Source organism: Procambarus clarkii, chromosome 14 (genome assembly GCF_040958095.1).
Source record: "Procambarus clarkii isolate CNS0578487 chromosome 14, FALCON_Pclarkii_2.0, whole genome shotgun sequence".
Classification (NCBI taxonomy): domain Eukaryota; kingdom Metazoa; phylum Arthropoda; class Malacostraca; order Decapoda; family Cambaridae; genus Procambarus; species Procambarus clarkii.
Window position 1 is genome coordinate 5,513,406 of NC_091163.1, and position 26,451 is coordinate 5,539,856.

Below are 26,451 nucleotides of genomic sequence, written 5' to 3' on the forward strand. Positions count from 1 at the left end.
CAAACTTGGATACATTGCTGCACATCTCAGCTATTTCTAGATTTCTAAGCTTCTTTGGAATTTGTACATTTTGTTCATGTGTCACTTTTATATTGAGCCCTTAAATGTAAGAAATAAATCTAAGTGTGTGCCCTTTAAATGCAAATTATAACCGCCATGTTGTAATACCACAACAGCAAGTTCAATGCATGGTGGAACCTGTTGTGCACCCATAGCCTCATATCCCTCTTCACCTCATTTTGTACATACAACAAAGTTCGCAGCCTTAATAATCATATCTCATTGGCTCATCTAATTTTGATTAATGTTCCATGAATGTATATTTAAATGAGTAAATAATCATGTGGCATGAATAAACACCATATAAACAAAGCAAGATACTAGTAAATGTTTGATTTTTTGTTTTAATTATTAATAGGGCTAAATGTTAATTTAATTAGTATTAGTTTAATTGTTAATAGGTAGCTACCATCCAAACCTTGGCAGCATATTTAATAATAATAATAATCCCATTTGACCACCTATTCTATTTACTACATAACTTGAAAATGTTTTGGTGTCTTGATACCATGTACCTCTATTGAGGTACTGTATATAATTGTATATAGGAGACAATTTCAAAAACCAATATATTTCAAGTAACTTTGTACCAGATGTAAGTGTTTCAAAGACAAATAATATTAAAAATGCAATAAATTAGAATTGCAAATATTTATTGTCATTATTTTATTGCATTTATAAAGCGAGTGCTTTCTATATACTGTACAGTGATGCATACCATGAAAAAATTAAAATTTATTTTAAAAAGCTATCATGGAATATGAAACTGCTCTTTCTGGAGGGCACTTTGATGGTTCTACACATACCAGCTCATTGCTGGTCATAAAAGCCTACCAGTTACCAGCAACCTGTCGTCTTGAATAATACATTGCATTTTGATATTGAACTACAGTACCTCCAATGTACAAGACAATGTACAAATACTTCTTTTCTGGGAGGTTTTTTTTTGGTGAGGGTGATCATGAATCCCCTGCTCCCTGAGCCTCTGTGAAAGGGTCACATTTTGGCCTCTGGTCCCTGGGTAGGCTGACGTGACTCAAAGGGGAAAAAGCTACCTGCGAGGCTAGTTTCATGAAGCCACCATTTGGCCCCTCCAGAAAACAAGATGGTGCATACCTGGAGAGAGTTTCGGAAGTTCTTCTACTCCTCGAGCCCTGCCTCAGGCCAGGCTCGGTAAAGAGCCACCACAACACTACAGATGCAGACCTTGAACCACATATAACTTAGTCTACTGTCCGAATGTTAGTGCGAATATCCAGCCTCAAAGATGAATATTAGATCTACCGCAAATTTCTTAATACCTGTACAATAACGTGAAGCCTCTCTGTCCGACAGCTGCCCATAATTGAAGTTCGGCTATACAATTCATACAGTATATACTACTGATCAGTTACAAAAGCTCAATTGGTTAATAAAAAGCAAAATGGGGAAATGTGTGTTCAATTTTACTGGATCAAGTGAATTCAAACGGATCATAATAATGAATAAATTTATTAAAAGAATTACTTAAAACACTATCCAACCTAGATTTAACTACTATTCAACTTATTTTCATTTTGTAAAGTATCTTAATAATTTACCATTTTTTTTTTAATTTATTTTGAATTTCACTTAAGATATACTGGTATGTAGGTGAAAGCTCTACATTAGCCAAACTTACCTGGAGATCAACAGATGGTTTACTAATAAGGTTGTGAATGATCCTCTTAATCATTTGCCTAAGATAGAACTGGGGAAGCTCCAGCCGCAGTTCCAGAATACACACTACTTGAAACAACTTGAAGAGTGTTGGGGGAAGGCCCATTGGTCTGTCAGTGTACTCCTCTGGATCACCTTCAAGGATACACTCTACTACATTCCTGAAAATATATGAGTGTGGTTATATTTGAAAAACTTAAACTCTCTAGAGTCATTTTATTCAGATTTTCCTTAAACCCCCCCCCCCCCCCCAAGTGCTTAAGGGTTAAACCCCCTCCCATCATCAAAATTACAAACCCGAGCCAAAATATATACATATATTTTATATTTTTCTAATGAAATGGTAAATCTGCAACAAAATTAAACTTTGGCCTGGGCAGTGGGCAACATTTATTCTGGATTTGGTCGGCATCACTTTTTGTTATGGAAACCAGGACCAAATTTTAAACTTTGAAATATATTTGAAAGTAAGGAATCAGTTTGTAATAGAAAAAAAGAGAATACCAAAATTATCTTATAGAATAAAGACCTTAAATGATGACCTAGGTAGATGTCATCATGTAGTGGAAGACCAGAAGCTGAAGCACGTCTGACTCTTTAATTATTTTTTGGTGTCGCAAGTCTGCTTGGAGCCGCCATAGAGCTATAGAAACCGTATGGGCAACATTGATAACATGATAATTACATTTCACTAGATGACGGTGCATACTCACCCAATTGTACTCGCCTAATTGCAATTGTGGATGTTGAGTCTTGGCTCTTTGGTCTGACCCTCTCAACTGTCAATTACCTAAGTGTAGTTACAGGATGAGAGCTACGTTCGTGGTGTCACGTCTTCCCAGCACTCTGTCATAATGCTTTGAAACTACTGACTGTTTTGGCCTCCACCACCCTCTCACCTAACTTGTTCCAACCGTCTACCACTCTGTTTGTAAAAGTGAATTTTCTTATATTTCTTCGGCATCTTTGTTTAGTTAGTTTAAATCTATGACCTCTTGTTCTTGAGGTTCCAGGTCTCAGGAAATCTTCCCTATCAATTTTATCAATTCCTGTTATTATTTTGTACGTAGTGATCATATATCCGCTTTTTCTTCTATCTTCTAGTTTTGGCATATTTAATGCCTCTAACCTCTCTTCGTAGCTCTTGCCCTTCAGTTCTAGGAGACACTTAGTGGCATGTCTTTGCAACTTTTCTAGTTTGTCGATGTGCTTCTTAAGATATGGGCACCATACAATCGTTTCATATTCGAGCTTTGGCCTAACAAAAGTCGTGAACAGTTTCTTTAGTATTTCGCCATCCATGTACTTAAAAGCAATTCTGAAGTTAGAAAGCGTGGCATAGGCTCCTTGCACAACATTCTTTATGTGGTCCTCAAATGATAGCTTTGTCTATAACCACCCCTAGATCTTTATCAGAAGTCTTTAAAGATTTTCCACATAAACTGTGGAAAATCACCAGTCTCATGAACCTGGTGTACAGGTTCCTGAGCCTATTGGGCTCTCATCATACTGTATCTATATATTTGAAATTGCGTACGGAGTCTGCCTCAACCACATCACTTCCTAATGCATTCCATTTGTTAACTACTCTGACACTGAAAAAAATTCTTTCCAATATCTCTGTGGCTCACTGGGTATTAAGTTTCCACCTGTGTCCTCTTAGACGAGTCCATCCATGTTAAATTATGTCCTTATTTACCTATCAATTTCCATGAGAATTTGATGTGCTAATCATGTCTCCCTTTAACTTGTTTTCCAGCAATGTAAAGTTTAATTCTGGTAACCTGTTCTCATAACTCATTCCTTGCAGCTCTGGAACTAGTTATCTCATGGCATACCATCACGTAAATTTATCATTCAATCACTAATAATCTGACTTACTGTTTATAGAGCTATCCAAGTACTATACAGTGCAAGTGCCTATTGTCTGGTCTCACTATTGTGCTACAAATGGTGACTGAGAGACTTGCTGCTGCCTGGGGCATCTTGGTGCATCTCACTGGCTTCCTGACAATAGGAAACCATACATCTACATCACAACACACATCAATACCGTGATAAATGTCATGACATTTTAGACTTACCTTAGTAAAGCCACAAGTTGAGTAGCTTGGAGTGATTGACAAAGATTATTCATTTGTGTACGCCACGGTTTACTATGAATATTGCAAGAAATCAGGTCTTTAAGATCTTCCAAATAGTTGCCATCTGAAAGGCAAAAGGAAAATTATTCAGATCATTACATATGCATGATTGTGTAACAATCCATGTGTGCTCGCAGCTATGTGTAATTAGAAGTCAGATTTGTTTTTAGAGCATGTGTATATGCTCATGTATCCATCTTTGTGTGCATAGGCTTGTGCGCACATTCATGGTATTGAACTAATGTACATAATTAAATTTACATTTATGCAACTGATTGATATGTAAACATGAGAATATATAAACTATTTAAAATTTTTACAAGGCTCTACTACCTCCTCTTCTTTAACACCAAAAGAACAAAATCTGGTTTTGTAAAACTGCTAATATTTATAACTAATAACTAGAATTACTATATGCACAGGACAACAATATCACACAACTTGTAAGTTTAACACCAAGGCTTCTCTAATTTATAATTCGTATTATTTTTATGTGCCGGGAAACATAATGAGAGATTCATAAATTGAAAGCTTTACCAAAAATACACAACTCTGCTGTGTGCTAACCTTGTTCTTCAAGCAGCGGTGGTACCGGCACAGCTGTGGTCGATTCAATGCGTGCACACTGCTCTTGCTGTTCAGCTGCACTCTCTATTTCTTCAAACTTGCCAGTTGAAAATGATGCTTGCTGTGGTAAGGGTGTCGACTGCTCTTCAACTTGACAGTTTGGCAAGCATTTTTGACTGCCAAGTGTGCTAGAAGGTTCACTTTTCAAAGCATTTGAACTGCTATAGAAACTTGGTGGCTGAACATCTACACTACCTGCTCTGTTTGTATACCAACTACAAGATGGTCCACTTAACGAGGTCTGAAATGTTTTGGAATCAGACTGCCTAGGGTATTCTTTTCTTTCTGCATAACTGACTGCTCTTGTTGAACAATTAAAAGTATTAAGTATGGGCTTATTTTGATAGTTTGATGTCCTAACATTATCACTTTTGTTACCTTCTTTGGGTATATTATCATTTGAGACATCCAATTTAAAACAATCGCTTTTCTTTGAGAAAAGGCCATCAACAAACCCAGAAGATGCTGGTATGGGTTTACAGGAGGGTGGGGGTTGAGATGTCGGTACTGGTTTGGGCTTTGGTACAACTCTTGGTCTATCCAGAGTTCCCAGTCTCGCAAGAGAACCCAATATACCAGGGTGTGATGCATTTACTGTTTCCTTCTTAATAAGAGTAGTGCCTTCCTCAACAACTTTGTTTCTATCCTGGGAACTCCACCTCAACTTATTTTTATGTTGCATACTCTCATTATTAGAAAAACATTTATCATTGGGGTCATCGATCTGTAGTGTCCCTTCACTGTCATCACTATCACTAGTAAGTAGCTTAGGCAACACACTGTCCCTGTGTTTCTTCTCTAAAGAATAAGCAGGTCTTTCAAGTGCTTCTCCTTGGTCCACCCGTTTCCGAGACGTTTCGTTATCTACTTCATGCTTCCCAGGTAATGCTGTGTGTTCATGTTCCTCAGGAGATGAAATGTGATCTCCATGTTCCTTGGGAGTTGAAACCTGATCATTACATTCCTCAGAAATTGAAACGCGACTTCCACGTTCCTCCAAAATTGCATTGTGACCCCATTCATGCTCCTCAGACGTTGCCATTACTTCCTCTTCGTGTTTCTCAGGAGAAGCATCATGAGCCCACTTGTGTTTTTCAGGTAGTTTTGACACATTTGTCAAACTCTTCTTTCTTTGTTGTTTTTCCGAGCTTTCTGGAAATTCATTTAGAAGGATTGTTGTACGTTTCTTTACCTGTGTCCTCATATGAGCTGCCTTTAACCTTGATGCAATTTGAAATGCACTTTCTTTTGAATGAGCAGGAAGACCCTGAGTACTATTATTGTTAATTTGAACAGAACTCCTGTCACATGTTCTACGGTACTTTACAATCTTTTCTGTAGTGTCACCATTGCTTCCTTCTCCACTTCCTACAGAAATATTGGACTCGGGAGCAGTGTCTAAACCATCACCAGAACTCGACGGGCGCTTGCGCCTTAGGGACATTGTCCCTACGTGATTGTTTTGTTTTGAATGAACATTACTTAATTCTTTAGAACACACCTTTATTCCCGTGTTTTTGCTTTGTCCAGTTTTAGGCGTTATATTATTTGAAATTCTATGGGGTTCAGTCTTCTTTAAAGCAGTCAATTTTCTCCTTTTGGAGAAAACACGAGATGACTCTATTTCTGAATCATCAGAGTCACTTGCCACATGTTTAACTTGTGTTTTATTAAAACCTTCAAAAGATGAGAATGAATCATTATCAGAAATCCCTAAATGATACTTCCATTCCTCTGGTGTTAATTTTTCATCATCGGTATCCTCTTCAGAAGCACTTGGAACCAACTTAGAAGCAATGTTCTTGGCGATTTCACATCTTTTTCGTCTATTAATGTTAGACTTCTTAACAACTGACTGGTTACTACTTTTGGGTTGTAAATTCTTTACTTTTTTGCAGGTGTCCGAGTCACTGGAAAACATTTCTAGAGAGCTTATTTCTGACTGGCTATCATTTTTCCTTTTACTGGATTCATCTGACATCTGATTATTTTTCACTTTCATGCTTGAGGTTGCATTTACTCTTTTTCTTCTCTTGCATTTTCGTTTTTCAACTGGCGACGACTCTTCCGGACAACTACTAGAACTTGAGCCACAACTACTGTCACTTCCAAATAAGGATGTTCGCGAGAGCCCTTTTTTTGATTTAAATAAATCTGGAATTTTATTACTCCTTGTAGTTCTCTTATGTGATTCATCATTGGAAGTAAGTATCAACTCTTTGTCTACAATTTTTTTTACTGACGTTTTGCTTAACATAGGTTGACTGTTTTTATCTGTAACAGAACAACTCATTTCTTTATCTTCTCTCCTCATGGCTTCAGAATTATTACATGGTCTTTTCATGAGTCTATCATCAACTTTTCTACTCAAGGCTTCAGAATTATTACACAGTCTTTTCACGAGTCTATCATCAACTTCTCTACTCATGGCTTCAGAATTATTACACGGTCTTTTCATGATTCTATCATCAACTTCTCTACTAATGGCTTCAGAATTATTATGCAGTCCTTTAATTATTCTATCAACAACTTCGTTACTCATGGCTTCAAAATTATTACACGGTCTTTCCACGAGTCTATCATCAACTTCTCTCTTTATGCTTCTACAATTACCGAGTTCTGTTTTTGTGCCACTGCAATCATCTACAAAGGAGTCCCCTGATACTTTATCATCTGTCTTCTCTGCCTCTTCATTTTCCACCTCTGAATACTTTATTCTTTTCTGTTTCCAAATTCTATTTTCTAGCGAAAACACAGCAAGAGTATGGCTGCCATACAAATCAGGAATAAAATTTCTGAGTTTCTTTTTCAAAAAGAATCTAACTTTTTTCCTTACAGGAACTATAGCAGGAGCTTGTAATTTTGGTCCCCAACAAAACGTTACCTTCTTTGACTGAATAGTGGTTGTCTGTGAAGGTTCCTCAAGTGTCTGATCTTCGGTCTTGGCCAAGTCTATTGCCAGCGACATTTCTTCAGTATTATTCGGCTTAGGTTGAGAATTGTCTTGAACAAGCTGATCTTCATCACAAAGGGACATGGCTTCATAACCATTTTCAGTACTTGGTGCAGAAGATTCAACAATATTATGATTTACACAGAATTTTCCACTCTTCCTTTTACCAGTTTGGAATATTTCATTCATCTTTTCTTGATTAATTAACTTCTTCTTCTCCAATTCTGCAATTCTGCAGCTGCTCCTTTGGCGCCGCCGCCTTTCTGCCGCGTCATCCACTTCACTCTCATTCTCGGTAATGGCTTCAACACTCCCAGAAAATGATTCATCATGTTCAGTCTCAAATGTTTTAGATTTCTTTGCCACATTTGTCGACTTACTTGGCATTTTCTTGTTGCTACAGTCATTTGTATCACTGGCCAAGAGCTCCCGTTTTAACTTGTTCTTTATGGGAGAGGAAGATTTGGGCTTTATGGGAGTCGACGATTTGGGCTTTATGGGAGAGGAAGATTTGTTCTTTATGGGAGAGGAAGATTTGGGCTTTATGAGAGAGGAAGATTTGTTCTTTATGGGAGAGGAAGATTTATTTTCTCTGTCAGCACTAGCACAACTTCTGAGACCATATTTTCTCTCGGAAACGAGACTCAAAGACTTAGATCTTAGACGTTTCCTTTTCTTATCTATACTTAGGTCACTAGACACACATGTCAATTCAGCTGCAGAACCATCCTTAATCTCCTCATGACCATTAGCAGTATCATTCGAGTTATAATTAATCGTTTTCCTTGCCAAACAAATGGAACTTTTCTTGTCACTTCCAGGCCCTGTGTCGGGTATACCATTCTGTAAGTTTACCTCGTTTGTTGACCTGTTTTTGCTGTCATTTTCTGTTGCCGCATTTGTGCAGTCATCTTCTGTTGCCTTGTTAGTGTTATCATTCTCTGTTGCCTTGTTAGTGCTATCATTTTCTGTTGCCTTGTTAGTACTATCATTTTCTGTTGCCTTGTTGGTGCAGTCATCTTCTGTTGCCTTGTTAGTGCAGTCATCTTCTGTTGCCTTGTTAGTGCAGTCATCTTCTGTTGCCTTGTTAGTGCAGTCATCTTCTGTTGCCGTGTTAGTGCAGTCATCTTCTGTTGCCGTGTTAGTGCAGTCATCTTCTGTTGCCTTGTTAGTGCAGTAATCTTCTGTTGCCGTGTTAGTGCAGTCATCTTCTGTTGCCGTGTTAGTGCAGTCATCTTCTGTTGCCTTGTTAGTGCAGTCATCTTCTGTTGCCGTGTTAGTGCAGTCATCTTCTGTTGCCTTGTTAGTGCAGTCATCTTCTGTTGCCGTGTTAGTGCAGTCATTTTCTGTTGCCTTGTTAGTGCTATCATTTTCTGTTGGCTTGTTAGTGCTATCATTTTCTGTTGGCTTGTTAGCGCAGTCATCTTCTGTTGCCTTGTTTTTGCTGTCATCTTCTGTTGCCTTGTTAGTGCAGTCATTTTCTGTTGCCTTGTTAGTGCAGTCATTTTCTGTTGCCTTGTTAGTGCAGTCATTTTCTGTTGCCTCGTTAGTGCAGTCCTTTTCTGTTGCCTCGTTAGTGCTATCATTTTCTGTTGCCTTGTTAGTGCTATCATTTTCTGTTGCCTTGTTAGTGCTATCATTTTCTGTTGTCTTGTTAGTGCTATCATTTTCTGTTGTCTCGTTAGTGCTATCATTTTCTGTTGCCTTGTTAGTGCTATCATTTTCTGTTGTCTCGTTAGTGCTATCATTTTCTGTTGCCTTGTTAGTGCAGTCCTTTTCTGTTGCCTCGTTAGTGTGGTCATTTTTTGTTGCCTCATTATTGCAGTCATTTTCTGTTGTGTTATCATCATTACAGAGGTTGACAGTACAGTTAACCTCTGGGTTACCTTTGTCCTTCACTATAGTGTTGCTAGTTTTCATGCCATTCAATTTTGTGTCTTCAGTGGTCTTTTCTTTATTTACACTGTCCCTTTCTTCTTTTTCATGTCTACTTATACCTGCTTCAAAGATGCAAGCTTTATGCAAAACATCCAAGGTTTCTTCATTGCCAGATACATTTTGGGGTTTATTTTGCTCTGACTTTTGTTTTTCCTTTGCACTAGGTCTAACACCACCGCTATGTATGACATTTGTTCCATCTTTTTGGGTATTGGATACACTGTCCACTCGAGTGGCTGGGGGTATAGATGGGTCTTCAACTAAAGTCGGAAGATCCAGCCTGGCTTCATCTCTATTGTTATGATTAATCCTCATCTGATCTCTTACCTCATGCTCCATCTTCAACAGATTGCTGGCATCACAATCCATCTTCACCTGATCGCTGGAATCTACTCTATTTACATCACAATTGACTGCATCTTCAGAAAACAAAGATTTACGAGGCAATTTACCTGCTTTTGCAGGTAGTGACGGAAGCCAAGATTTAGGTCGCTTTGACGGCGAGACAGGTGATAAAGGTGAAATCAGTTGCTTAAGAATATTTACATTCTGGTTGTTTACATCTACACACAATCTGTTTGTATCCTCTCCTTGACTGTTCACCTCTGCACGTTTACCATTCACCTGGTGACCACGACTATCCGAGTAAGGAACGGGAATATTGATAGGGCTTTTCTTGACAAATGCCACTTTTTCCTTACGGCTCCACTTATTTTTATTAACAGTATCTGTGTCTTGAATAGAATGCTTACTGTTTTTGCCATTGGTATTTAACACAATATCTTCCGATTTAATTTTGTCTTGCTTCACCATAATTGTGTCCAAACCCTTAATACAACTTACTTTTTCGCTTGTGTGTTGGCCATTGCCAAAATCTTTGTTTTTTGTATTAAATTTATTATTAGCAGGTCTTCCATGTTCTTCATCACCTGTGTATACACCTTCCCGGCTATCATTGTCTCCTGTGCTAGATAAAGGTGCTATACCATTTTCATAAATTTTTTCAACTTGTGTATTTGATGGAACAATGTCTGTACTGGTCACACTAACTTGATCCTCAGATGTATTCATTACATTATTTTTACTGCCGGTTAGATCACGACCTCCCAGGTTATTTCTCAGGTCACTCATTTCTTCCCGAGTTTCTGTTTTACTCATTACTTGTCTATTTTGATCAAGCAGTTGTTTATAGGCCAATTTAATGTCCTCAATGCTACGGTATGAACTGCCACCATTTTCACACACTAATTTCTGATCAGTCTCTAAATTATCAACAGATTTCTCTTTTAGTGTCGAAACTTCATCGGCAGAATTGAAAGAGTTCAAGTGTTGATCGTGTTCCTCAACTATAACTTTAGTTTCCTTAATAGGTGTTTCGGCTGCATCAACAACGTCACTTGTGTCATTCACAGCATTGTACACATGGCCTAAGTCTTGAAGATTACACTCGTTGGTTTTCGGGTGACTATTTTCAGAATGACCGAGCTTCTGCGATCTACTCTGGTTACTTCTAGTGTGTGTTATTCTTTGAGTATTACTAGAGCAAGATGAACTTTGATCATCAATATTGTCCGACATACTTGTGTCATTAGTAGTGTGTGACGTACTTTGGTCATTAGCGCTGAGAGATATACTTTCATCATTGCCAGAATGTGTTGTACTTAGGTAATTACTAGTGAGTGCTAAACTTTGGTTGTCACTAGAATGTGTTATACTTTGATCTTGACTAGTTTGTGTTGTGTGATGATCATCACTACTAGTGTGTGATATGAGATCACCACCACCATCACCACCACCACCACCACCACCACCACCACCACTAGAGTGCGCTGCACATTGGTCCTTACTGGAGAGTGTGTTCATACAAGTGCTTTCTGATTCAGCAATCTTTTTATTGCTGTCAGAAAAGACCTCAGACTGAGCACTTGAAAAATCCTTCCCAGCTGGGACAACCAACGGGTCCCTGGAAGACTTTTTCAGACTCTTAGTCAAAGGTTCCACCAAATCTAATTTCTTGTCTTTACCGTCATCACGATCATCTGTAGTGCTGCTGTGCCAGTCTTGACCATCTTCATTATCAATGGAAAAGCTTTGTGAACCTCGAAATCTTTGAAGTAAATGAGTGCTCTTATTAATTTCCAATGTTTCTTCTTCGTTGGATTCGTCAGAATCTGAAATTCCCAAATCGTCTAGCATACTGTCTGCTCCCTCCCGAGTTATGGCAGTAACTGAAAATCCTTCAGATACCCGCGATACTATTTTTTTGGGCGGTGGCTCACACTCGTCATCAGAATCACTAATGGGGCCAAATATATCATCATCATTCAATATATCAACCTTTGTGTTATGTTTTTTATTTATATTTCCTGTCGGTTGATTTTTGCTTTCTTCGGAATGCAATGATCTGTCCGAGTCTTGCAAAACAAACGAACTTTCCAAACAATCCAACTTGGCAAGTGGTTTCATGTCGGCTAAAATCTGGTTAATTACGTAGTCACCGTCTTGAGTCACACATGAAACGTCGTGGTTATGCTTCTTGTTCTCCAATGTTCGTTCTACACCATGGGCCTGAGGAGAACTTTGGGTTGGACTGACTGACAAAATTTGTTTAGTCTCAGGCACGCTGTCATCAGTATCAGATTTAATTTTTTTAACTTTATGTAAAGTGTTCATTTTAGATGAGCTATTTTTTGTTTTATTAAGGCAAGTGGTGTCATGGCGTTTTGATGAGACTGAAAAAGACTTCTTTTCAGGAGTTTTTGAGTTCAATACATTCCCACTCTTTTGTACGACAGCTTTATTATAACTTATGTCGTCGTCATCGTCATCATCCTCAGAATCCATAATTGATGGTAATCTCTTTATCATTTCTTCATTTTTGTTTTTTCCCTGAATTTGCACACGAGGCTTTGCTTTGGTTCTCTCTTCTGGAAGTGCAGGTATTTTAACCTCCAATGGCGCTTTAACAGCAACCTTCTTTTCTGGCCCTTTAACAGCAGCCATCTTCCTTGTGATGACACCTTCTGAATTTGCCAGATCTTTCTGCAGGTCTCCTATTTCTTTATTAATCTCCTTGTCCTCATCATTGTCTTGTATCAATTTATCAAGCTGTAAAGCTTCCTTGGCCAAAACACTTTTGGAAAAAGATTTCATGTCATAATCTTCATACAATTCATTTAGGCCAGCATCAAAATCATCTAGCCAACTTTCTAAGGAAGGTAAAGAAGCAATTTCAACCAGATTTTTCCTTAACCTTTTCTCTTCCTTCTTGCGAAATTCTTCGTATTGAGAGCAGAGAACACTTTCACTCACTTCCAAAAGTGACGTTAGTCGATTCCATTCAACAGATGTTGTGCCTCCTGGTAACCAATCTGTTGTGAAAGTTAGAACTTTTAGACACAACATTCATAATACATACACCTCAAACATAAGACAGCATGTCACACGAACAAGTAAGTGCGACAGAGGACAGGGCCAGAATTCATTGAGCATTTATGCAGCCACTTATGATACCCGTACATCTTTTTTCAATCACGATGGTTTTGTTTATACTGTATTTAGCAGACAGGAAATGAACTTCGAAACTTCACAACCTAAGGATATTATTGTTATGAACAATAACAACATTACTTCAGCTCTCAAAATATTTAATAAATGTAAACAAAGTCACCATGATTGAGGAAAAGATGAACAAGTTCTGTAAGTGGTTGCATAAATGTTTGATGAATCTTGGCCCAAGAAGATTGTAAAGAATATATCTATGTACTGATACCTGATGCTTCTGTTGACCAGACCACACACTAGAAAATGAAGGGACGACGACGTTTCGGTCCGTCCTGTACCATTCTCAAGCCGATTGTGAGAATTGTGAGAGAGACAATTGACTTTAGAATGGTCCAGGACGGACCGAAATGTCGCCGTCCCTTCATTTTCTAGTGTGTAGTCTGGTCAACATATTTCAGCCATGTTATTGTGACTCCTCACCTGCACCTGATGCCTCTGCTCTCACAAAGCACCTAGCAAGTAGGCGTGGGCAAGAGAAGAGCCTGCAAGCTAGACATGCCTCATTACATCTATTAACGTCATATTACCTGCACCACACACTCAAGTAACCCATATGACTCTTGCTTCAATGATAAATACTGTAGTCGATTTTATAATTGTTTTCACAGGGATAACAAACTTGTGTGTATGTATGAATGTATATTTATTTATATTTTAGGTTTGTATCAAGGTCCCTCCAAGGTCAAACTACTGACTCTCTAGAGGATGCAACCCCATAACAGTTGCCTAACTCCCAGGTACACATTTACTGCTGGGTGAACAGAGGCATTATGCGAGGGGAAAACATGCCCAACTATTTCTGTTCTGCTTGGAAGTCAAACAAGTGAGAGTCAAGAACAAAACCATCTATACTATGAGAGAGCCTATGCACTTCTAATTCTAAAATATATTGTAAAGAAGACCACAGTACTATATAATTGTTAACCCCGGCACTGCTGCAATATTTTTAGCAAGATATTCACCAGTGACCCCAAACAATATAAATATTTTTTCTTCGTGTATTATAGAAAATTATAAGGTAGACTGAAAAATACAGTAGGACAAAAATTCTCGTTGCCATAGTACTGGTCTGGTTCACGAGACACAAAGTCATGCTAAGAGGTCAATATTGTCACCATCATCCACATGTGGCCAAGAGTGTGACTGAATGTACACTTACACTATTTATACCTACTAATGCACAGGAATTAACATGCATTATAAACCTAGGCGTTTCCCAAATATTAGTAGATACTACACATTTATATGATACTAGATACTACTACATTTCCTTACCACTTATGAAACACTAACATTGTTTAGTTTACACATTGACAAAGTTGACATTTGTGTGATTTAATACTGTATAGTAATCCATAAGCTAAAATAATCCAAAGAGATTGGACTTATTTTTTTCCAACAGTAAGTACAGTATTTCATAACAGGCTGCTTTGCTGGCTACCATGTGAAAGCATTACATATTGTGCTCCCTGCAGTAAATGCACTTTGAATATGTAATACTGACAGCCCCACAGTCTAAGCACCAGGTAGTTTTAATGCAAAATTAACAGCCCAGAATATGTAAATAATTCTACATTGAAAAAATTTAAGAAACAAATTATAAGAGGCTTTAGACAAGGTAGGTTTTTTTTTAACACATTTTAAGCTGACCTCTTTCATCTAGCAGTAGTCCATATGTTTCTGCCAACTTCAGACTCCATAGGACCTTCTTGCTGTTGCGCTCAAAGTGCTGCCGTCGGTCACTGATGAATTCCTTCAGCTCACTTATTTCACCTGCAGTGAACATGTCATCATTGTTTGGGTAGAAATTAATCATTAAATTGAAAAGACAGTATGGAAAATTACCTTTCCTTGTAACTTTCAATTTAGTAAGTGCAAGAATTTTTTGCTTAAAAATCTGTAGTTGTTGTAGTATGTAACAAGTGACTGTCCTCGTGTTAGTGGCTGTAGCACGTTACAAGTGACTGTCCTCTTGTTAGTGGCTGTAGCATGTTACAAGTGACTGTCCCTGGTGTTAGTTGTGGTAGCACGTTACAAGTGACTGTCCCTGGTGTTAGTTGTGGTAGCATGTTACAAGTGACTGTCTCTGGTGTTAGTTGTGGTAGCACGTTACAAGTGACTGTCCCTGGTGTTAGTTGTGGTAGCACGTTACAAGTGACTGTCCCTGGTGTTAGTTGTGGTAGCACGTTACAAGTGACTGTCACCGATGCTTGCTGGTGTAACACATTACAGTAACTGTGCTGCTTGGTGTTAGTTGTCAAAGCACGTAATTGAAAATTCTTAGTGGATTTGAATAATTCTAAAACAAAGTAATCTATGAGAAAATATTGGTGCAATACGATGGGATATAACTCGCTTCCCCAGACTCCTCAAACACACACACATACTACAAATTTCCTAAGTAGAGTATTGGGAACAAGTTGAGGGCTGTAAGTGGTGTCTCAAGTTACATAAAGGTATAGAGAAGTTTAAAAGTAAGTAAGATACAAGAAATAAGCGAGTGAAAATTCTGTGTTGGAAAAGTTTACATTCCACAACAAACGTTAGTCAATAACAAAGATGGCCGCCACCACGGGGGAAGGTTAACACACCAACAGATGATTGTTTCAAAGGATTCTTGCCACAAGATATACTGAAAAGAGGTTTTCTTGGCAGGTTAGAGATAATTGAGGATATGCTAAAGAAATATGAAGAAAAAGTATTTGAATTAGAAGAAAATGGAGCTTTCAGGAGTGACTTTTGCACTTTAAAAAAAGTATTCTTCTGCAAGTTCAAGAAAATTGTTGCCTTAATGGACAAGGTAATGTTTCAGGAAGTCCAAATCAAGGAACTAATGAAAGAAAATGAGGTATGGAAAGTGAAGAGTGGTGAATTTGACAAAATTAACAAAATACTCCTATGGTGAACAACTTCAAGAAACCCTAAAGGCCAACAGAGCTAGACAAAGATATGAATGGATAAACTTCATTGACAACTCGCATAGAGGAGGTTAATAAAGAATTGGAAAAGTAAAAAGAGGAAATTAAAGAGACGTGTGCAAGTTGAAAAAGAGAGAGAGACAATCAAGGAAGTGTGATTGGAAGTGTAAAGTGTAAGTATTTTCTCCCATTCCACATTCTATAACATGGCATTTATTCACATTGAATTCCATTTGACACAACACTCCAAGCACTTATTTTATCTAGGTGAATTTGAAGGACATGACAATCATCTAGGCTTCCTACTTCTCTAGTAGGAAGCCTACTAGAGGTTTGTTTTTATGTATCATTTAACAGGTTTTCCCAGTTCCTGTCACCTAGTAGAAAAAAAAAAATCTCCATTTCTATTTCTATTTAGACGTTTCGCTTCGTTGAGGTTTACTTTTATCGTTGTCTTCCTTCGAGAGGACGCTTCTTAAATGACCAAAGTTTCCCATCCTCACCGTTATGCAGTTTCCTGGCCTTCCTAAGCACTTCTGTCATTTGTTTCACTCCATTAAATGTCACCCCTTAATGGGCGATTCTGGTCTTTCTCCTATTTGTTAATCCTACAGTCACTGACAACTTCCTTTATCGTGACGGCTTCTTCTAAATCTACTATTTTCTCTATATTTTCCTCTTCTGCTGTTACTCTATCCTAGATGAAATTTCCTTTTCTAAACACCCAAAAATTATTGTCTATCTGTCTGTCTGTCGAGTCCAAGAACGCAAGTTCAATCCCATTGTATTCCCTCAACATTTTCTTGATACATCATGTTATCATTTCGTTGTGCATTAGGGGAAACTATTTTTGTATAAACAGTGCTTGAAGTAGTCATGTAATGTATAACATGATTAGCAAAATTCAATTCAGTAGCTAAATGAGATGTTCCATACTTTTATTATTGCTAACAAGACAAATATAGCTAGAACAGAAGCAGCTTTTAAGAGAAAACTTGACAAGTTTTTGTTGGAGTTACCAGAATCAGCCTGGCTGTGATGGCTATATAACCCTGCAGAGTACAAACACAGACTCTCAAACCATACACTCATCAAGGAAGGCTGGCCACAGGCCAGCCTTCCTTTCCTTGATACAACTATTGAAATCCTCAACAGGCAATCTTCAGGTAAAATGTAAGCGTCATATACAGCCTATAAAAAAGAACAAGGAGGATAAAGTCTTCAAGCCTAACATAAGATTACCTAATCTTATCAAGTTATCCACTTTATCAGTAGGAGCACATGCACCACCTTGTGCGCTCTCCGGCATATTAGTAAACCTGGTCCTAGTAGTCAATACTTTTGGTGCTTGATATTAAATGGGATATTTTCAAATCACAAGAGAACATCATTTGTTAAGTGAAATCCAGAAGAAATACTGTGAACACTTGACCTGATTCCTCCGTGTTTTAAAGAAAGACTAGACATTAAGCATCTTTCTCTGAAAATCTCCAGTAATTTCTCGGCAAGTGATTACAGATGCACTGAAGTACACAATCCATACATGTTATAACTCTGCTGGCATGCAAAATTCAGCTGGAAATCTTAACTAAACACTGGTGGAGCAGGAGCCTAGAAATCATAAGTAAACATTGGAAGATAAGAATCATTTCAAAATCAAACAAATGTATTCTGCATACATTTTACTGCTTCTGGTAGGGGGTACAATCAGCCACCCAAAGAGGGTTTTTGTCAAGCTAGCAAATGGCAGAACAAGTCGTCCCATATTGGTACAACCCTTTAAGCACGACCATGAACATCATGGTACAACCATCTCTATAGACAAAAGCATGCTGCCCATCCCTGAAGCTTTAATTCAAGGACATTTAAATAAAACAGAGAATAAACATGCAAATGGAAATGATATTATAGAAGAAGGAAGTTCCTTACCAAACATTGTTAATAACTTGCCAGAATATCTGCCTCGAGTAAATTCAGGCATAGCAACAGAGAACAGCGATGTTTATAGCAAAGACCAAAGAGTAGGCCGTGGTGTAGAGGCTAACCTTGAGTTGACAGAAATCATCACTTCCTTCCCAACCACCACCAAAACCACAACTACAGAAACCACACAAACAACAAAAATTCCCTCCGTGCCACCAACCACGACAAAACCCACCCAGGCATTACCCGATTCAATCTCGACAGCTTCTACAGCACTTCCTTGTCACGAATCATGTCTTGCAGCACTAAGCGCAACAAAATTATATTCCAACGGCAACTTAGTACTCAGCCAAGGATCAGACTTGACACTGACGTGCGAGCTTCCGCTTAATACAACAATCTACACAGATAATCTCATCTGGCTCTTCCACCCATACAACAGCCCTCAAGGCCAATGTTCTCTCACTACGCAAGAGTACATTCCCTCTTGTCATGGGTTCCAGTCTATCACGAACACCGACGATCGCAACGATACCTTCCTCAGAGAAACCATCACACTGAGTAACCTCCAGACCAACCATACGGGACAATACATGTGTCAGGTGTGTCTTAGTTCGAACATAACATATGCAATTGCATCTAATTCTTGCTTATCCTGTGAAACAACACAGCATATAAATAGTCTATGCTTCAATACAGTACAGTAATTGAAGTTAAGAAGTAGAATCACCAAAGTAGAAGCCAATTAAGCAAAACAAAATGCTGGAATATTAACAAAAATAAAATAAAGTGGTGAATGAGCTCCCCCCCAATACTCCAGTAGCATTAATGTTTATGTTCTGAGCCTCACTGGAGAGCAAACCACACTAGATAAAGTGTAACACAGAGTAATCACACTATCATGATGTATCAATGAGAAAATCTGTAGGAGCCATGATGGGGGTTCAAACCTATGCATTGGGTGTTCCCAGGCACACGCTCTAGACAAGTATGCCACGACATGGTACCGTGTGGGGGGGCAGCCGGGGAAGCTTTTGATTCCTAACATGGTTTTGGCAGCCCAGTAGCTAGTCAATGTTCCTGGTTGTGTGTTGCTGTAGGCCATGTCTCCCAGCCTGATTTATTTTTATTTTTCCCACAGTGTCCACTGCCTTTTCTCCTTCCTAGTAATTCCCATTTATGTTCTCTGTGGTTAGTTCGCTAAAGAGAGCCACTGGGGGCCCTCTCTAGAGAACCCCAGCATTGAGTATAATAAAATGCCTCTTTCTGGAGGAGCCCTGGTTACTCCGATTCCTCCTCTCCCCTTCAGGTTTGTCAATTTGCCAAGGGTTGCTAGTCAGCTCCAGAACCGAGGTGGTGATTCAACCACGGAATGGGGCCAGGCCGCCTGGTGGGGATAATCATTACTGTACTAGCGAGTTTTGATCTAGTTTGAGTGAACCCCTTATCCCGTGTGAATCACTTATGGAGTTCTTTGCCCGTTTCGAGGCTTTGTTTTCGGTGGCCCCTCCAGTTGTCTGTAATGCTTTGGTGACTTTATGGAGGATTTGTCTGGTGGGGTGATGGATTGTCACCCACTGCCTGTGTGAGGGGGTGGGAGCAGGTTCTGCCTCTGGTCCCCGGTAGGCCAAACCGAACATCATTACATTCAACGCTGGGTTTTGACCCATATAAAATAATGTAAAATTTACCAGTAAATTTTCCCCAAAATATTGTCAGCAATACAAACAAAAAGTAAAGGTAGAAAACACAATATAAATCTACTACATATGTAAAATGATTTCTATTGCACAATTAATTATAAAACCATTTTTTTTTCTAATTCTAATTTACACAGCACATGATCCACCCTATTTCAAGGTCAAAGATACGTATCTAAAGTCATATTTTGCCAATATACACGTCACCCATAAGAGAGATGTGACACTTCACTTGGCTACTGGAAAAACATGGAAGGCATACCATAACAAAAGTAAAATGCCCCCCCCCCATTTTCCTACTGTAATGAACTTGACTTTGCCTATACTCACTGGAAAACCACTTCACACTGCAGTCCTACTTGACTCCTATTACTGTCTACTTAAGTACCACTCGAATCACATTATAGTGCTTCCCTTATATTGACCATTAAATAAACAAGTCTTCCCTCACACCACTTTAAATAAACTAGTAATGGCTGCTTCTCTCACATAATTACCAATATTAAAAAAAAAAAAAAAGTCAAATTCTGCACATTTCAATAATGTTCACCAAAGTTCAAAATTCTTGAAGAAATTTGTAATGAAACACATGCACACCACAGTACACGAGGCCTCCACTTGAGGCAAGAAAAACCCTCAAAAGAAACAAGGCATCACAAAATGGGTAGATAAATACTATACATACCTATATAATATAAATACAGTACTCTCTATATATATATGCACTACAGGTTTTTAATATTAGGAGTGTAATCATGGTCAACAGTCTTGGCACCATGACATCTTTCTTATACTGCCCATTGACTAGTATATTTTTCTATTTCCAAGATACAAAGCTAGTCATATAATAATACATATTGTGTCGTTCTACAGGTGGAATTAACTTGCTGTCTAAGCAGTAATGAACACATTATGAACCAAGAACGTATCCTGCACATCACAGTCTGGATGTCCAACTATGCACTTGACCTGGCAATAGCAGGATCCGTCACCATAGGCCTCCTGCTCCTTGTGCTCGCAGTCAACTGCTTTTTATTTCAACGCCACCATGATGATTACATTACAGTCGAAGATCAGATTAAGGAGATCAGGCCATCGACGGTACTCCACATGCCATTAATTGATGACCAGGATACTGACAGTTTTGATAGCAACTTTGATGAACAAGACTAATATTACAATTGAAGCATTATCAACTACGTAAACAAGATTCATAATCATGTTGCAGAGTTCTGTGCTTTTCGTATTTTTTCCGTATACCAAGGATTAAATAATTTAATGTCACATGTTCTACAGGTGGAATTACAAATCGGATTACAAATTGCATATCGGATTTTCAAAACCTGCCCCCCCCCCCCACACACACACAGGATTGGATTAGCCAAATATATCCATGTACAATTGATTTGTAAAAGCTTGATATTCAAAATAAAATGCATTTACCAACTAAAAAATGTGCTCATACATACCAGAATTCCAAATAAAGATTTTGCAATGATGAATTGCCACTCTGCACATGATAGCTAATTTCAAGAGTTCACAAGAATTTTGCATATATAAAACACTCATGAAATTTATCAAATTCTTAGTACTGCTCGGTAATTCTAAATACAGTATATAGACCCACTCCTATATTTCAAGTTACCCAGACTTAAGAGCTGCCCAAATTTTTTACCAAGACAGTTAAAAAATAAATTCAAATTTAATTGGGTTTTTGTTACAGAAATCTCAGTAACCTGAATTTCTATTTAGTTGAAAAGTCAAATACAGTACCCAAATTTACCAGAATCTGAATTATGGAGCTCTTACAGTATTTTAGCATGTTATTCAATCATCACAACAATTATAATACAAATTTATAGTTTGCAGAATAACATAATATATTCTAAAAAAAAAAAAACGTGTACAGATATTTTAATTTATTATAACATTACGAAAGTGGGTTGGCATGGTACCCACCCCACTCACCTGCCCAGGCTGGGTTTTTTAATTTAAAAGACCTGAATGGGTTTAAAATATATTTTCCTTTCAATATGGGCCAACTCACTTATTTCTATTTACATTTAAACTTGCTTTTTTTTTTATGTGTTGATTAAATAAACCTAACCCACCCCAACCTGGGTATGTCGAGTTTTAAGAAAAAAAAAAAAAAAAAAAAAAAAAAAAAAAAAAAAAAAAAAAAAAAAAAAAAAAAAAAAAAAAAGGGTGAACCAGAAATATATGCGTTCAATGCACATATTTCCGAGTCTCCACTCTTCTGGCCTCGGTGAACAGCTAGGATTGTTGATCGACAATATAAACAAGTCTACATAAAGACAGCAATACTTTTAACTTCCAAATGCAATACACATTGTTTAAAACTGTAAAACTTATTTATTTTTGTATTTATCACATTAAATTACTGAAATGCAAGTGACTTATTATATACTAATATAAATATGTACAATTTTGTTTTGTTTTTTTGTATATAATACAGTATGTACAAATTGAATGTTTGGTGATTCTTGTACATTATTAAGTTACTGATGTGCTACCAGGAAAATTCACAATGCACTGTTTCAATGTGACAGACAATATGTTATGTGGACATAATAATTTCTGAACAAGCCATTTCAGTGGCTCTCCATGTCAACATCCCCGGATGACCCAGGTGCAAGGACCCTCTGTGACCTTTGACCCACTATGTTATCCTTTCAAACCATTGTGGCAATGTATTTGGAGAGGATAGACGGGAGAGAGAACTCTAAATATTCCCAAAGTAGCCACTTGCTGTTAAACAAATGAGAAGAAACATACATTATTTGTTCCCTCCAAATGATAATTAAAAGGCACATGGACAGCCAATTATCACTATGCAAACTACCTCTACTGAGTTACATCCTGACCACTACCACACGGCAGTAATAGCTACACAATACTTCTGGAACTGCCGGGTAATATCACATTTTGCCTGTTGGTACACAAGTCCAGTTTCCAGTCGAGTTTTCTGGCCCTCCTTTCAGACTTAGTCTCTACGAGAGGTGTTTATTGATTGCTTTGTTCGCCCCATGTCATGGCATGGTTACCACTATTGTCTGGCTATTCCTTTCTTACAAGACAGCTTTGTTTCTGGGCTCCCATCAACAGCAGCACTGGTTACTCCAGTACCAAGAGCCCTAGAGGTCTCTTTGTCTATGACAACTGGTGCAAGTGGACATGGTCAATCCTAAGGCAGCAGCCCCTTATGGAACTCAAGTCTCAGGCCTAGACCTTGGAAAAGTACTGTGAACACCATTACAAGGCCTGTGTGATGTGTGGATTTTCTCAGTGAGAGTCCTTGATTACCTTTTCTGGGAGGAGCTCCTAAGGTTGCTCCTAAGGTTGCTTTTAAGGTTGCTTTTAAGGTTGCTCCCTTATGCTAGCTCTCTGGATAGCTTCACCCAAATCAATCGATGCCAGGCTCATGAGAGTGACTAAGCGTATCAGGGACCAGAGGGTAAAACCTGGCCACCTCCGTAGAACTATGAAGGGCAAAGAATATTAGATCCCTAACAGCAACATAACTCTACCAGAAAGGTGAACAAGACGATACAAAGAGCAAGGTAATGTAAACAAATCATAACAAAAAACAAGACACCGAGATGAACTGCCCGGTGAAACAAACAGGTGTTTGTTGACCACGACACGAGTAAGGATGAAAAACAGAAAGCCAAGAGGAAAATTGAAGGAAAATGGAAAGAGGGACAGGAAGAATGATAGAAAGATTGGGGGAACAAGAAGCGAGATCAGGGCAGGAGGATAATCGAGCACATCATAAAAGTGGGCCTAATCACACTGGCGAGGAAGAGAGACCAGGGAAATGCGAGAGCGAGAACGACACTTACAAATACCACCTTCTGGAATGGGACTAACCCAAACTGAGAATATTCCAAAAACCTGGAAAAAGGCAAATGTAGTTCCAATATTCAAGAACAGATATGAAGTACTAAACTATAGATTAGTATCATTAACATGCACTATGTGCAAGATTCTATACAAAGCATCAAAGGAAAAAAAAAAAGGATTGAAGAACATTTGGGGAGAGGAAATTTAATAAGAGGGGGCACAACAAAGCTTCAGAGGGGTAAATCGTATGGAATAGACTTCACTGAATTCTATGACAAGGTCACTAAAATAAGACAAGAAAAAAAGGATTGGAAGACTGCATCTTTCTAGACTGCCAAAAAACTTTTGATAACAGTTCCTCACAAATGAAGACAGCATGCCTTCTTCACGTCAAACGTCATGCATATCAAACTCCAGCAGTGCTTCCTGTACTACCAGTACTCTTACATCACCCGGAAGTGCCCATACCAAGCAAGCAGCTAAATGCAGCCTCTGCACCCAGGACCACAGTTACAAGCAATATACTGCTGACTTCCAACGATGTCTCATCTGTGATGGCAACCACTCTGCAATTTCACATCTCTGCCCTCGAAGTCAAGAAATTGTCTGCACCCCTGACCAGTCTCCACATCCACCACCACGACCGGCCCCTGCACCTCCACAGCTTTTTCCACCAGCCAATAAGATGCCTTCCCAGCCCTGACGAGAGGAAGCGCAGCGTCTCTGACCACTATGCCATCCCATTCGGGGAGCACCACCCAATCAGGGGACTCTGCCACTGTCACCTCTGAAATCCACCTCACTGGATGCAAGTGCCGGCGTGAATCCAGAGTTACATCTTGAGGACCGAATTGCTGGGACTGATCATTGATCGTTTGTTTCACAATCAACACTTTCTAAGCTGCAAATGGTCTGGCAATGTGTTCACTGCTACTTCGAAGAAGACTCCAGCTTCCACCATCAACATTCCAAGAGTGTCACCTGCAGCCGTGCCAGCCACACCTATAGAAGGCTCGCCAATCACAAAGACTCCAGCCTCAACAGTCACCGTTCCAGCTGAGGCACTGGCTACGGAGGCCCACTCTACTTCGGCTCCAGTTCCTCTCACTCGGGAGACTTCCTACTCTTCTAACAACTCTGACATTACTCTTGTCAGCACCGACTCGCCTGCCAAACCAAAGATACACCGACACCAAGCCTGCCCACGAAGTCGAAGACGCAGGCAAAAAGCTCCCTTTTCTTGATTTGACTGGAGGAAATACAACTCGACTTTGCATTAACACCAGAAACCAGGAGATGCCAAACCTTCAATAAAATCAACCATCACTGAATAGAGACGAATCTCCTTCCTTCTTATATCCCAGCCGAGTCAGTCCTCAGATACTACAACCTCAAGACGTTTATGGAGTGATCCATATATCCAGATTACTACTGTCTGTACAACCACAAAGACACTTAGAAGCATCACTACAAGACGTCAACTAAAGATAACAATATCCACCTCGAAGGTACGAAGATAACATAAGAAACTTCACCAAGTTATCACCTATAAGACCAAGCCGTCACTACTTGCCCGAAGCTAGTTAGTCTTCAGGCCATTATGACCACCAAGCAGCCTCTTCAGAGATGAAGAAATGAAGATTACAGTATCAATGACTCACAAATCCAAAGTGGAACGGCCACTGAACTTTTCTTCCATCATCATGTCGCCCTCATCCTATTTCCAGAGATTTCAACCTTATCCTCATGCATCTTTCCCCATCCCCCTCCAGCTTGCCAAATCCTTTGGTCGTCAAAAGTGCAAAAAAAAGTAGACATAATCCCAACACTAACACCAATGAGCACGTGTGAATAGGATATCATCATCAGCTGATGGGAAAATAGCAAACATAAGATCATCTATGAATCTGAACAAGAAGGCTTTCAATTTGAAGTCCATGTACACTGCCTATGCGACACCATTAATGTACTCTAGTATGCAGCACCTGCATGGAACCCGTACATTGTGAAGTACAATATGTAGTACAGAGGTTTGCAGCTAGATTAGCACTATAAATAAAAGGGCTCAATAATGAGGGCAAGTTAAGGGAACTCACCTTCACAACCTTAACAGAAGAAACATGGGTGATAGGAATCACTACATATAAAATTCTGAGTGGAATAGATAAAGTGGACAAAGGAAGCCTATTTAAATTAATAGGAAGTATAACATGGGGAACATTAGTTGAAGCTGATGACAAAGAATTTCTCATACTTTGTATGAGTGGTCAACAAGTGGAATGCACTGAAGAGGTTGTTTAAGCTAATTCCATCCACAACTAAAAAAAAAATTTATGAAAACAATGTTGAGAGGGGTAATAAGCATGTCGAGTATAAACGGCTAGGAGACGTGGCATAAAGACCTAGATTTCACTCCCCTGTAGTCACTGATAGGAACGCCGATGTTGAGCTAGTGACACCAGGCAGGAGTGAGAGGGGGATAGACTAGCTGACACTCCAGCTGACCTGGCATTTCCATCTGACTGTGATTGGACACACCACGTTTAAGATATTTGCCTTGCAGCATCAATCATTGGCTCTGTTTTACCTAGGAGTGCCCAACATCCTTCATGCAGTCACTTTGTTGTTGTGCCAATGCTCTTGTGTGGGTTTCCTCGGTTTTGGGTCCATCTAAAACTCAAGCTGCTCTTTACCTCATAAGATAGCCAAATTCTGGTCCTGGCTGCCAGCCAGTGATAGACGAGTCACAGAAGCCTGGTGTGATTAGCCAAGGCTTGGTGGTACCAGAGGTAAGTTCAGAAGGCTACCGAGGGGTACCTCGCAGTAAACATACATAGATTAGGGGTATCTAAGCTATGGGGTACAGACTCCCTGACATTCACATACTGTATTATCAGAACAGGAATATGCTAAAAGGTGCCATAATACTGTTAACAAAATAAATACACTAATAAAATTTAAGAAAATATAACAAACTCACCTTACTCTGCTAAACCCCACATTTGTACATACATTAGCACACACACAAACATTTATATATACAGTATATATATAATTACAGT

The 26,451-nt window shown here is 38.8% G+C and overlaps 2 protein-coding genes across 3 annotated transcripts in view; one reads left to right on the forward strand and one right to left on the reverse strand.

Moving 5' to 3' along the window:
• Window positions 1-26,451, reverse strand: part of LOC123772437 (serine-rich adhesin for platelets) — a 54,812-nt gene that overhangs the window by 11,744 nt on the left and 16,617 nt on the right. For both annotated transcript variants that reach the window (XM_069324267.1, XM_045765584.2), the window contains 4 exons: window positions 14,635-14,757; window positions 4,470-12,791; window positions 3,843-3,966; window positions 1,721-1,919 (listed from right to left, as the gene is read on the reverse strand). In XM_069324267.1, the coding sequence (XP_069180368.1) occupies window positions 1,721-1,919; window positions 3,843-3,966; window positions 4,470-12,573 (8,427 nt within the window). In that variant the 5' untranslated portion in view covers window positions 12,574-12,791; window positions 14,635-14,757. The remainder of the gene's footprint in view (window positions 1-1,720; window positions 1,920-3,842; window positions 3,967-4,469; window positions 12,792-14,634; window positions 14,758-26,451) is intronic.
• On the forward strand, window positions 17,414-20,851 carry LOC123772445 (uncharacterized). Its single transcript, XM_045765618.2, has 2 exons — window positions 17,414-18,427; window positions 20,399-20,851. The coding sequence occupies exons 1-2, from the start codon at window positions 17,567-17,569 to the stop codon at window positions 20,696-20,698; spliced, it is 1,161 nt and encodes a 386-aa protein (XP_045621574.2). The 5' UTR covers window positions 17,414-17,566; the 3' UTR covers window positions 20,699-20,851.